The sequence below is a fragment of the Apostichopus japonicus genome, chromosome 16, assembly GCF_037975245.1.
Source record: "Apostichopus japonicus isolate 1M-3 chromosome 16, ASM3797524v1, whole genome shotgun sequence".
Lineage (NCBI taxonomy): Eukaryota > Metazoa > Echinodermata > Holothuroidea > Aspidochirotida > Stichopodidae > Apostichopus > Apostichopus japonicus.
The window spans coordinates 13,450,607-13,464,303 of record NC_092576.1 but is presented as its reverse complement, the minus strand read 5'-3'; the positions used below and the strand labels follow the sequence as shown (position 1 = coordinate 13,464,303).

Genomic DNA, 13,697 nt, shown 5'->3' with positions numbered 1-13,697 from the left:
GGCAAGCCACAGACATAATGCTACAAAAAAACACTAAAACAAACAGACTAGCCTTAAACCATGTGGGCTATAAGCTGGTATCTGTTTTTGCATTTTTTTTCCCTTTAATAATGTTTAAAAATAATAAAAAATATAAAAGGAACAAAAATGGCCCCCCTTTTTAAATGAAATTTTCTTAAAACATTTGTAGTAATAAAAGTTTCTTACAAAAAAAAATAATAATAATGAAAATATGACAATCATTGTAATATGTTCTTGAAATTGTTCATGTCACCGTGTTAATAATGAACGGAAACACTGCTAATTGTCATCACGTAGTTTACAAAGATTTATCTGTCTTATTCCCTGATTTACTTTAACATAGCAAACTTTTCTGCCTGCTCGACTTTAAGACAGACGACATACGACTTGGCGATTATGACTTTGAATTTTTCTCTTTTTAATAAATCATAGCTATAAACACAGAAACATTTTATTATCATGCATTCTGATTGGGGACATACAGTTCTCTTCTTAAATTGTTTTTTAACAACACAAAAAAAATACAATGGGATCATCTGCATTTGTTAACAATGGGAACAAACCAGTGTATTGTTGAAACCAATAAGATGAAATTGCTGGTGATTTTTAGTATCCTCCTTTAGGGTTAGGAGTATATAGGGGGCCATGTAAAAACCCATACACCCCCTCCCTCCCCTCCCCCTGCTCCTCAAATTTCGTGACCCTCCATTCCCCATTCCACCAGATTCAATCAAATTTTTCCCTCCCTGATGCCCCTGGTTGTCGTGCAACATTGAAAGTTGCCTCAATTTTTCATTTCCAAGCATGTTACTTTCTTGACGTTTGTGAGGGGGCTATTCAGGAATATGTCTTCATATGACATATTCTCAGATTATGTGTCCCCCTTTAAATTAAAAAAAAAAATTTCAAAGGAAACCATTCTTGCACTTTTGAAGCTCTGAGGGCCTTCAAAAGGGAGTTATACTCACGGTTGAAGCTTTTCTACTTCCGAAGAACGTGACCAGAGATATGTTTTGTTATTCAATTATTGGAAGGTGAGGGGTGGGGGTGGGGTGGGGTGGTTTATATACTTAGTGATATACACTGGCTTGTTCCCTGTGATTGTTTTATTCACTTTCATTCATCTCTCAAACTACTTCTTCTGATTTCATTACTCAGAAACGAAACACTACTTTTTGTTGCTCTTTGAGACGCCAAACAAAAGCGACTTCTCAACACATGAATAAAACAAGCATTATTAACAGTACTGTAGAAATGTTTTGCATAAAGTTTGTATAATATATATTTATGTGCACATATATATATATATATATATAGCTATGTAAAGGTCTTTTACTTCTGGAATTGGGTCTCACGGCAAAATATATCTCTCTTTAAAAAAAACCAGTGTAAGACCAAAAAAAAACAAAATATAATACTTTTTTTTTTTTTCCAAATCCCATTTTTTGGGGGGAAATTTGAAAAGGGCCCTCTTTTTTTCTTTAACATTAATATCTTCTTCCGTTACCCCCCTTTTTTCTTTTCTTATTTGATATTTCAGCAACATAAGTAGGGTCATGGCAGAATTGTCTAAGAAATATGTTTGCGTTTTACAGGGATGTATAAAAGCCAAGAAATATAGGCATAGCTTAGAATGGGAATGTTTACTTTGCAAGAGTGAAAAAGAAAAAAAAAAAAAAAACTTGAAACTAGATGAGGTGAGGATACTTAGATTATACCCTTGTCATAGGACATTGAGATATAAAATAAAAATAATAAAATAAAAATATGGTAAGCAGAGCAAGTCAGCAGGAGAAAGTCCAGGTTGCAAGTTAAGAATGAGTTATCAAGAAACCTGAGTTCCTCTTACAACCTCACAGCATGAAAAATATAAAACAGTAAGGTACACTTTTGAGGGATCCTCTTTCATCACCGAACCTCACCCCACCCCCCACCCCCCTCTTCCCATTAACCCAAACAACAATCCCCCTCCCCAGCAAGTAAACAAGAGACTGGTAAAAATTCACTATGAACAGGGTTTAATATCCTAACAGCCAGCCCCATTTGTTATACGAAAAACGGGAGGTTGTGTCAGACAATGCAAATGCTATTTTTCTCCCTCCAGGGCAAGAAAAGAGACACTTCCGGAAAAGAAAAAAAAAAAAATGTGTAAAAGTGGTAAAAAAAACTTTTAAGAAAAAATACTTTTACATTCTTTGTTTTGTCGAGGGGATCAGGTCTAAGAAGATTGCTAGATATATTTTTTTTTTATTTTCCCAATTCCTTTATTGCTAGATAATTCCACTTACATTTCATCTATTCGTTACTGCCGAGCTTGAAAGTACTGACGTAATGACAATGGTTTTTGAAACTAGGTTGATAAAGACAAATTGCTTGCAATGACAAAAGTTCAGAAGATGTTTGAAACAAAAGTTCAATTGTTTTTTTTGGCTTATTTCTTCCTGCTTTTCTATGACTTTAGCAGTTTTGGCAAGAAAAACATGGGGGATAGGGGTGAAGTAAGAAATAATTCATCTGTGCTACTGCAACTTTGGGAAAAAAAGTTGCAAAAAACGGTGAAAAGGTAAAAAACAAAATAAGACCAAAAATCAAACCAGTGTTTTTTTTAATGTTGATGTACCTATGTGGAATGCCTAATAGACATGTTGTTTATACACTACAAACAAAGGAAAATTCGATTTCTTAGCACTCTGCAAAAACTGTTAAAAATAGCAAAATACTGTTCAAGATTTGGCACTGTAAATGTGTTTGCTCACAAAGGAATGTTTAGAAAAAAAATGGCTGCTAGCAAATATGAAAAAAAAAACTCCAAAAAATAGTTGGAAAATAGCAACTGGAGAGAGGGAGGTAGGCTAACTGTTGAACAGATGGTTTTCTTACTTGTTTTTTTTTAGAGGGGAGGGAGGAGGAGGGGTGTGGGGGTAATGGATTGTGTATATATAACCCCTCCCTTCCCCCATCCCACCTCTGTACCAATATATTTTGCATAATGGTTTACTGTTAGTCTTTTCTTGCTCTGCAAACAGGTCTGAACAATATTAGCACCTCAAAAGTGATAACAGCAACTAGCTACACATGCAAGAATTCAGAATATTCCAAATTTGTTATATATACATATATATATATCTCAAATTTGAAGCGGCTCAAACATGTACAACTTTGTATAAGCTTTCAATAAAATGTGGTCTTTATTTTTTATCTATAAAAAGCTTGGTTGATATGAGCAGGTAAGATTCATAATCCACAAATCAGAAATTTTTAGCAAAAAAGTTTGCATTGTCTCCACCATTTTGAAATGTAACTGAACCAGATTTCAATACAAACTATATATTGCAAAACTGGGGGTACTATTTCAGTATTCAAAGTCTTTCTCTGACCAAACTCGGTGTAATAGTATGGGGTACTAAGTATACCACAATCATGTTGGTAAAAAGGGTAAATATTCTCCTTTTTTCTCATTATGGATCAAACTTTCTGACATAGTTCACTGTCAGACTTTTTCCAAATAACACTTTCAACTCCAGATTCCTTCTGTGAAGTTAGTAGTATTTCCCAACACACCACCACCAGCAAGGGTAAAAAAAAATTGGGCATACCTCGTTAACATATTCAAAATCTTTGAATTGTATATCTGTGAAGGTTGTTTTTGAAGAAGAGGGAAAAAAAAAAAAAAAAAAACGGTAACCAATTACTTTATGGTTATACACCTTATTTGCATATGGATCAAAGTCTGGCTTTAAAAGAACTGTTACAACCTATCACCATCATCTCAAAAGATAAGCCAACTTTTTTATCAGTCTGGTGAGGAATTTATACCCCTACCCAATTGTTTGCAGTCGAGGGATACAAAGGAGCATCTTTATCTGGCACTGTGTCAACGTTGGGAGAATTGAGTCAACACGAGTGCTGGGAACAGATATACATCTGCTGTTGATCTAAAACAAATCTCCTTACCAATTTTCTTTAATACCCAATCCACAGATCTGCGACCTTTCGATTTGATTTGTTTGCATGGAGGTTTCAAATATTTAAACAAGTTTACCACCCCTGTGTACAGATGGGGTTCCCAGTCCTTTACCTTTTAGGCTTTAGGACTTTAATACCAGACTTTGGAGCCCTTTACTTTTTTTAATACCCACTAAAGTTACACATCTTGTTTCAAGGTTTTCCAAAAATAAAACCAAATACATATACATTAAACTGATAGTTGCAAAACACTCCAGATTTTTATCGGGCTGGTAACTGAAGATAGGGCTAACGAGACGATAGCCATAAAATGTGATGTCACCAGATGAATCCAGCCAGATTTAGATTCTTGCGTCTGATTAAAATCTCGGCATGGCAAATAAAGTTTGCTTTATGGTGGTTACTTTGTAAACCAAGTTAATAGGTACTATTCTTAATCTCCTCATCACGAGAGCAGACAAAAAAAAGAAGAGATTTGGCACAATCGATACCACCCTATACCTATTAAGTCTTCCTATTATCTCTCTGGGTTCAGTTTACAACACCTGGCATGAAGTAGCGTTAGGCATTTAAATATTTTTTTCTTTACGCAGCTAGGTGATCAAGGCTGTTACCGTACGTACAATTTACACTAAGACTACTGTACTCAAACCCATAACGTGACTGTCTGTAAAAGAATTCCCTACAGAAATCCTCCTAAATTTGACTGCAATATTTTTCACAGTGTCTAAGAACTTGCCCTCCTTCACAAGAGAAAGAAAAGATGAGGTGTAAATATTTTTTATAGTTCATAGGACTACTCTTTCTTTTTTTTCTTTCATTACACCATTTGGGATCTATGACTTTGTCTGCATATGTAATAAATCCTGCCATGATGTTGACTTCTGAATTCTATCGCCCCCCCTACCCAACCCCCCCCAATCACCCCACAATCTATTACAAACTTTCTGAAAATAAGTTTCCTTTCAAAACTTGGCTTTTCAAATGTGTCACAAAATATGAAATATTCTTTAAAATGTTCAGCCTGGCACACTGTTCTGTTTCCACGCATGCACACGCGACGATTCCTGACCTTCGACCTTCCATTAAGGATTCGAGGAAAAGGAGTCACCATCAGCACTGACTGTTCAAAGCAAAAATTTGGCTGATAGACCTGTGAAAATCCATGATTGTATTCTTATGAAGGTTATTCCTTAATGTCCCCCCGCCCCTCACCCCTCTCTCTTAACATCACCATCATTGGTTTGGTACCTCTACCCTTCATAACCCTATCCAAATCATTAATGGTACCAACATTCCTATTCGTTTCCCCAGTCAACTAACTACCCTAGAACCCATCCTCATTGTCTTTGGGCAAACTCCAAAAATAATTCTCTACCAAGAGAGAGGTAGTGAATGCCATGAAAACTTTTCAAGTATTAAGGTACCTATCATAAATATTCAATGTTATGAATATTCAACCTTATGAATATTCAACCTTATGAATACTCAACTGTGAATATTCAAACCATTCATCAATTAAAAAATGGCTTATCCTGATGAAGGACATTTTTTTTTTTTTATCAAGCAGAAATTTACAGATAAAATGGAAAACTGAAATAATTTTTTTTTTTTTTGGACTTGAATCTTAAGTATTAATAAAAGAATTAGAAGCAAAATCTGAAAATGTAATGAAATGAGGCTGGCGATACCAAAATTAAGTCATGCTTCCAGGGTTTTTAAGCTGTTAAGGGAAACAGTATTGACCTTGGAAAGATGCTATGGTTTGTTCTTTCTTGTTTTCTTCTTATAGAAGAGTTATGGAAGTCCATCACAAATACCTTGGCCTGCTACTGTCTCACTTCCCTTAGCAGAACGATAAAAATTACAATTTTTTTTACGTATAGAAATTTGACTCCCGACCAAAGAATTCTGACTCTGACTTTACTTGCGAACTCGATTCCGGCTTGATTTAAATTTTTTCATTTTGTGATAACTGGGCGAGAATTAAATACCGTCTCCCTCGATTAAAAACGAAATTGAGAAAAAGTTTAAAATTGAAAGAATTGACTGATGAAAGCGGGAAGGAGGGAAAAAAAATTGCAATAATAATAATAATAATAGATGATGATAATAATAATAATAGCAATAATAATAATAGTAATGAATTGATGATAAAAATGGTCAAGAAATAGAACAGGGAAAGAATTTTGCCAAATACTTATATCTTTGATAAAACTAAGAAAATGAGGAAATTATTAAAAACTTGACGATGAATGATGAAGAGTGATTCCGTTGTTGTTGTTTCATTATTGCTGGTAGACTGCTGCTGCCGCGGTGGCGCCTGGGTACATGTCCGGCGCTACTTGGTATGCGTAGTGGTTTTGATAGGCAGCGTGACTATCGGATGCATCACCACCTGCAGAAGAGGAGAAGGAACAATCGAGGTTAGAGAGAGAGGTGGAGATACCGGACCGGAAAATCTACATTTGAAAAATCCGCCCTTTTAGTAAGACTGCCGTCCATTTTTTTGCCACTGCCCACTTCTTCACCTTGAAAGGTTATTAGTCTGGAAAAAGCCTGTGCCCTGTTTGTTACGTAATCGATTCGCCAAGCCCAGCGGAGGAAACAAGCGTGGGAAGGTTATTTGCAGGGCTCGGAATTTTGCACAGTCTACCGCGAGAGCCTATTAAAATGCACAAGGCAGGCAGGTATAATACTGTTATGGCAGTGGTATTAAATGGCGCATTTTCAAATGAACTAAAATCTAATCTGAGCCAATTATCTCGCCCAACACTTAAAAATTGATTTTATTCATTTAACTTTTTTGGAAAATACAACTAAGAAATTTTATGGCTATAACAGAATTCGTACAGTGCAGTGACCCCTGGGTTACAATCAAGTCCGGGGTACTACCAACTGAGGTATCCAGTCCTTAGTTTGTGGCGAATCCAAACTATAAGGGCTTGTCAGTAATCCCAGAGCTCCCTGGTTCGAATCACGTTCAATATATATGTCATAAATTTCTTTGTTCTTTTCCATTGTCTAAAACGTCCGTCAATTTTCCATTATTCCTTTACTTATATAATTTGTTTCTAATGCGTTGTTTTCTTTTACTATTGTTCTTTAAGTCATTGTTTTGCTTGTCTTTTTCTTCTTTTTGTTGGCTTAGAATCCACCATCAATACAACATAAGTGTTTTATATAATACCTACTAGTGAGTGATGGAATGGAAGTGGTGGTGTAGGGTGGGGGGGGGGGGAGGGGGTTGGAAAGGAATTAATGGCGGGCAAGTAAATAAGAAAAAGAATTTATCTTGTACCTTTCGTCTTCACACAGTTTTTGGTGCCACATTTTGTTCATTGAGTTAGGGTTTTGAAACTACTTAATTTTTTTGTAAAGTCTAATATTTTACATTATTATCATAATTTTTACTTTTCAGTGGCCCCTTTTTTAAAAGTGAGACTGTTTTCACTAGCCATAATGAAGGAATTAGTTTCACTAGAACATTTATGGTGACTTTCGGAGTAAGGCCAGTACTGATTTCCTAGTTATTGCAATGAGTGATGATTTGGACATAGTGGCCTTAGGTACTGTAACTATAGTGGCCAAAATTGATTGTGTTTGGATAAGATTGAATGGAATTTGGTGGCCACTAATAATTTTGGTACAGTGGCCATTTGTAATTGTTATTTACATGTTTATTAGTGATTGGAAGTGACCCATCAAATTGGTAATTTAGTTACAGTGGCCCATTGTAGATTTTGACACAGCGGCCATGGGTGAGTTTGGTTGTATCTAATCATTTACTGGTTGAGACAGCCTGGGGTCTATTATTAATTTTGTCACAGCGGCCATTTGTGAATCGGAATGTATGTATGGTAGCCACCAATGATTGGGACAGAATGTCAACTGTTACTTTTGTCATAGTGGTCTTTTGTGATTTTCTAGTTGCATAACTTTTGGTAGATACAACTTAAAGAGTTTTTTTGAAGTACAGCTTTTCAGATAAATCATCTGATTTTCAGACCCCCCTCCCCCTCCCAACCCCTCTAACCACCACCTCCCACAATCGAAACCTGCTGATTATAATAACCAGCCCATGCATAATTACTTGTAACATATTTCATTGAAAAACTCTCAAAGTAATTGCAAAGAAATCTAAAAGTAAAAATGAAATGAAGTGCCTTCTTTTTTTTTAAATTAAAATGTGGTTGCTTACGACTACAGCTTTTTTCTTCTATATTCAATATATATGTGACCAAATAATAGTTGCTTTGATAAAAAATAGACTAAATATCAATTTTGCTCATATAATGTGGATTTATGGATGTGATTGCTGACTTCAGTTTTTTTTTGAGGGGGGGGGTTCCATTTTCATACATACATATTTTTTTTTATAAACAGAATCTTCATAAATATATATTTATCATTGTGAAATTACTGCAAGAAATACATTTTATTGTGAGCAAGCATGAATGAGCTTTTAAGGGTAAAATGCGGGCAAAGAACTTGAAACTTTAACAAGAGAAAGCAATGAATGAAGCTGAGCAGCTGGTTGCATTAGCAGTGGAAATGCTTTCTCTTTAAAAGACAATTGATCTTGGTCTAGTGATTAAATTAACAGGGTTCAGTAATGGGGGGGGGAAGGAGGGGGCAGGAGCAAAGGGGAATGGATGATCAAGACAGGGTGGGCAGAAGCGGGGGGGGGGGGGTTGGGTGATCTAGAGACTTCCTCATATTAATCACATAATAATCACATTGTAAACACACCCAAATTTAAAAACAAATTCAAAAATGTTGGGGGATGGATGGGGGGAAGGGGTGGAAGGGGGGTCGAGTGACATCAAAGGAGAGATTTTTTAACAGGATTTGGTTGTTTGTGAGCAAATTTATTCATTCATCTAGCAGGCTGAACAGCTACACTATTTCAATTAAGAAGTGGCCTCTCACCGATGAGAAGACATAGCACCTATGCCCCATCCCCACCGCCACCCAAGATAAATGTTAGCCTCCTCAATGACTCAACCACCCCCCTCCCTTCCCCCCCACCGTCCTTCATAAACTCCTAGATCTGAAAGAAATACTAAGCATCAGCTGTTTGTGACATTAACAGTACAGGTACTTTAAAATACAGTGTAACACTGCCTTCCAATAGGTTACCATCCCCAACCCCCCTCCACCGCATTCCAACCCCTTACATCCCTAGCATATGAAGTAATAAACATGGGAATACCGCCAAGGTATTATGAATTCATAAAAATTGCAGAAGAGAAAGCAAAAAAATCAATAAAAATTTCAAGGAAAATAGAGGCTTTTTCTTTTTGTGCATGTTCTTTCCTTGCTTTTTGTAATTTACCAAATAAAATAGAAAAAAAAAACAGATAAATGCAGAAACTGTCAGTTAAGAGAGAAAATTCTCCCCCTTCCTGCATTTTATATTTTCAATGTGCACCTTTTCCTCACACATATCTATCATTTCAGAAATGATTTAATTCTAATGTCAATTGAACACTGTAGATCATCACAATGAAAGCTTTTGTTCTAACGATGAGATGGTACTATATATCTAGAACAGTGTCCCCTGTAGGGGCGTAAGCTGGACTTCTTTTTATGGGGTGGTCCAATGCTTTTCTAGGTGGGGGGTGGGGTGGCCCAGGTAGAACATTATTTCTAGAAAAAAATTTTTTTTTTAGATCTGACAATTTTTTTTTTTTTTTGGGTGGGGGGGGAATAGTTGAGGGGCCTAATCCCCTGCCCCCTCCACCCCCAATTGCTGTCTCACTGGTTCCCCTTGAAAATGAACGAAATCTATTTTAATCACACAAAAACTACTTTGTCATCAGATCCAAACATAAGTGCGACTGCAGCAAAGCAATCAAAGATTTGCTATTATTGCGTACTACTCTCGGCATCACCACACCTACTTTTAGCAAGCAACTGCATAATAAAATGTACAAAATGAAGAAAAAACAAAAAAAATGACAAAACGTTATAAAACACATACATGATTTCCACGGAAAGCTACAAGCCTTTGAAAACAAACAGAAGCCAAAACACAACAAAAATGAGAATAAGAATAAAAACACAAAAATAACCATAAAAACCAAAAAAAGGTGGGAAAAAGAGATATATTAAAGCAAGCGTAGGAATGAGATAATATAAATGATTCGCATGGCCAATCCTTAAGCGGACTTTCGACACACGATATTAAAAGTATCAAGTTTTGTGGGAAGGCAGTGGCCTTTTTTTAAGATTAATTTCTAATTTTGACAGATCTTCACTCTACTGTATCTTAAACCATACATACCACTAACATTAACAACTCCCAATGTGCTTTTTCGATGATAACCCATATTCTTTCACACATTTTCTCCACTTTTCGCCAATTTTCGTTCCGAGAGTCAGAGCTCCCTCCAGACGGAATAATTTTTTTATTTATTTAATACAGTCTAATTTTACATTATTTTGATAATTTAGGTTTTAATCTCCCATTGTGATTCCAAATTGGTATACTTTTGCCAAATTGGCGAGTTGGTCTCAGACACTTTCTATTATTTGAGGCTATCTCCCCCCCCCCTCCCCCCTCCTACCCTTTTCCCAGTTCTGTGCTGCAATCGTAAATGTCACCTTTACGACTGTAACCACAGAGCAATAACCTCTCAAACTTATTTCGGACTGACTTTGACATAACGGTCGATATCTGCACCACCTAAGTACACATCCTAACCCTTCCACCCTCCCTCCACATTTGCCAATTCCTACACCTCCCCCTCCCCCTCCCCCACCCCTTCCCTTTCCATTCCTAATACACGTGGATTGGCCATGCGATGTATGACTGCTGACCTGCAGTTGGCATGACGGCGGCAGAGTTTGAATTGGCGAAGCTGTGTGGCTGCGGGATGACTTGTTGAGGAGTAGGATGGTATGATTGCTGCTGCAGCGTTGGCCTGTGATGATGATGGTGGGTGGTGTTGGGGGGGCTCCCCCCGTTGTTGGTGAGGTGAGGCGAGCTAGCCATGGAGGAGGTGGTGGGAGTGGTGGAGGCCATGGGTGTTTGCATGGTAGAGGTTACCTCATCCCCTACAGAGAGAAAGAGACAAGCAAAAAAAAGGAAAAAAAAAACGACTTGGCAGATGGAGATATTTATGAGCAAGATTTGAAAGCAATGATTCCATCGTAAGACCGAACAGAAAACTCTTATTTACATCTTCAAAACACCTAACTGAAAATATCTGAGTAGCATATCGTTCCTTTCTTCATGGTTCCCTCCCCCCCCCCAAAACAAAATAGAACACACTTTTTGTTTCTTTTCTCCGGGCCCCTCTGCACCCGATACCTCTGAACATTAATTACCAGAATATTACAATTTGAATAACAAACTAAGTTCTGCTAAAATAAGGTTTGAATCAATGAATTTGTTATTTAATATAAAACCCCTGTGCTCAAGCAACTAATCACTACACAGTGCCCAGACATACAGAAGTATCACAGGTTTTCAGGGCATGATTTAGAGATCAAATTTTTTTGGCTTAGCAATTTTTGAAGCATTCTGAATTTGTTCTTTTATAAAATGTTATGCATCATGCATAACAAAAAACTTTTTATAACATCGTTGGACATGTGTATAGCAATTTCACCATTTATTTGCATAGCGCTTTGCGTTGTAGTACTAGATAATTTTATACCCTGGGCGGACAAAGATGTGTCGTGGGTGTGCGCCACTGACGATGTCATTAATATGCGAGGAGGATCGATGGGCTATATATGGTTGGATTTTCCAAGACTGATCGACGATAAATTTCTTCTTCGTTGGTGAAGGATGCGAAATAATTAAGAACATGCATGTTTGAATTTCTGAGATGGCTATGACAACATGAAGTGGATATGCATGGAGGGGTGGGGGAGAGGGATGGGGAGGAGGAAAGAACATTGAGGGTAGTGAAACATTTTTTGGGGGGGTGTCCCTGCAATTTGTTTTTTTATTTAAATATTTTTACAAATCTGTAGGGACTAATTTTTCTGGTGGGAAGACCTACTGTTTGGTAGGCAAGCTCCTGTGATTGTGCAAAACTTGGGCAATTTGATATTTATTTATAAAACACAGTGTCTGTGACCGGCAACTCTTAAGCATTTTTTTTTTTTCAACGTGACAAAATGAAAAAGGTAATTTCCTCCGTACATCTTTTGCAAGTTTCCAAGATACTCATATATAATCATGTGTATAATTAATAAAATTATTATAAATGATAAATTATGACTATAGGAGAGCTAATTCGCCGAAGAGCTTTTAAGGCTAATACGACCACAAGGTTAAACGGCGACCGTTACATGGATGGGAGCATGTATGTGTGTGTGCGGCTACTAAGAACTACAAGCACGTGACTGAAGAATAAAGGAAATTCTTACAGTTACCTCTTACCATCAACGGGGTAGCCCAGATGGACGAGCACGTGTTCGGCAGCGAAGACCTTAGCCTCCTCCGGCGTGGCGCAGAGTTTGGTCGGTTGAAATCCGTTGGGGTAGTTTGGGGCGAGAGCCGGTATCTGGATCTGTGGAAAGAGGGAAAAAACCGAAGGAGTTTTATGAGCCCACCAAAGAAAATAATATAACCGGGATAATTTTTTACATGGAATCAAAATACGTCGGATAATAGACATGGGTACATTTTTGTTTTTGCCAAAGTGAGGATAGAAGCCTGGGCAGGAAAACTTCTAACATCTTTGATCCACTCTCAACCCCTGCCCCCCCTCCCCACCCCAATCCTCTTTGCATCAAGGCTGTGACCCATTTCATCGTGACCGTGTCCAAGTCATGTGATGAATCTCAGGTCCCTCGGTAAGGGGATAGATACCACAACACATTAATTAACCGGTTAATTATCAAACTTTAATTCACGAGCGTGAGGGGAGGAGGGGGAAGGGGAGGGGTAAGACAGATAACAGTTTAAAGGAAAATGCAATCCCAACCATCATTCTTCATTTGTCTACCTGATAAGGAGTGTTAGCTCAGTGATTAACGCCGGTGCCTTTCAATCATAAGGTCCCCGGTTTTAGCCACTCCAAGATTAATGTATTTCGTCCAGTTACAGAGTTGTTGACAATTGACAATTCATAATCATGGACGTTAAATATGAATGTAAGGGACTGACTTCGGTCAGCTTGCGGCTTTGATAAGCCAATGATGGCTTCTTCGCGAGTTCCTGCTTGCAGGCGGATCTAAAACACATACATACATACATATATACATATCTGAGTTAACTGTGATGTATGACTTCCCCAATAGCAGCTAAGAAAAAAAAACCGGCTTAGCTCATATACAATTTTTTTTTTAATCGATAGAATAATGAACAAGATTTTTCTCAGCTGTTTGAGTGAATTGTTCGGCACAAAGATAACTAATAGATGCAAATTTAGCTGACATTCAAGATTATAACGAGGGTTTTTGTTTCCCTCGTACGTTTTGAATAAGTATATATATCCTTACCTTGAAGACAAACAACTGTAATTCCCCTTGCATACTGGACAACAGTGTGTACTGTGGGGTTCCCCACTTGTTCTTGTTACAAAGATCCTCCAATACCTAAGAAAATAGAACCAAAACGGTTACAACAAAGCCTGGGATTGAAAATCAGGATTAAAGAATTCCAAAAATGTTCTCCTCCATTTCGATGGCCACTCTGACTTTCGGACTTTGATCGAGCCTCCCCACCACCGTTCCTGTAAAGACTT

General features: G+C 37.3%; 2 protein-coding genes across 6 annotated transcripts in view; one reads left to right on the top strand and one right to left on the bottom strand.

Annotated features, from left to right (window-relative positions):
- The window catches only part of LOC139981960 (phospholipid scramblase 1-like), a 175,574-nt gene that overhangs the window by 79,842 nt on the left and 82,035 nt on the right, over positions 1-13,697 (top strand). The window lies entirely within an intron of this gene.
- LOC139982408 (APOBEC1 complementation factor-like) overlaps positions 2,285-13,697 on the bottom strand; it is a 34,105-nt gene continuing 22,692 nt past the window's right edge. For 2 of the 4 annotated variants that reach the window (XM_071995239.1, XM_071995238.1), the window contains 4 exons: positions 13,453-13,548; positions 12,389-12,518; positions 10,813-11,049; positions 2,285-6,385 (listed from right to left, as the gene is read on the bottom strand). In XM_071995239.1, the coding sequence (XP_071851340.1) occupies positions 6,276-6,385; positions 10,813-11,049; positions 12,389-12,518; positions 13,453-13,548 (573 nt within the window). In that variant the 3' untranslated portion in view covers positions 2,285-6,275. Of the gene's footprint in view, positions 6,386-10,812; positions 11,050-12,381; positions 12,519-13,452; positions 13,549-13,697 lie in introns of all 4 variants that reach the window. The other 2 variants (XM_071995241.1, XM_071995240.1) reach the window with 2 other exon arrangements.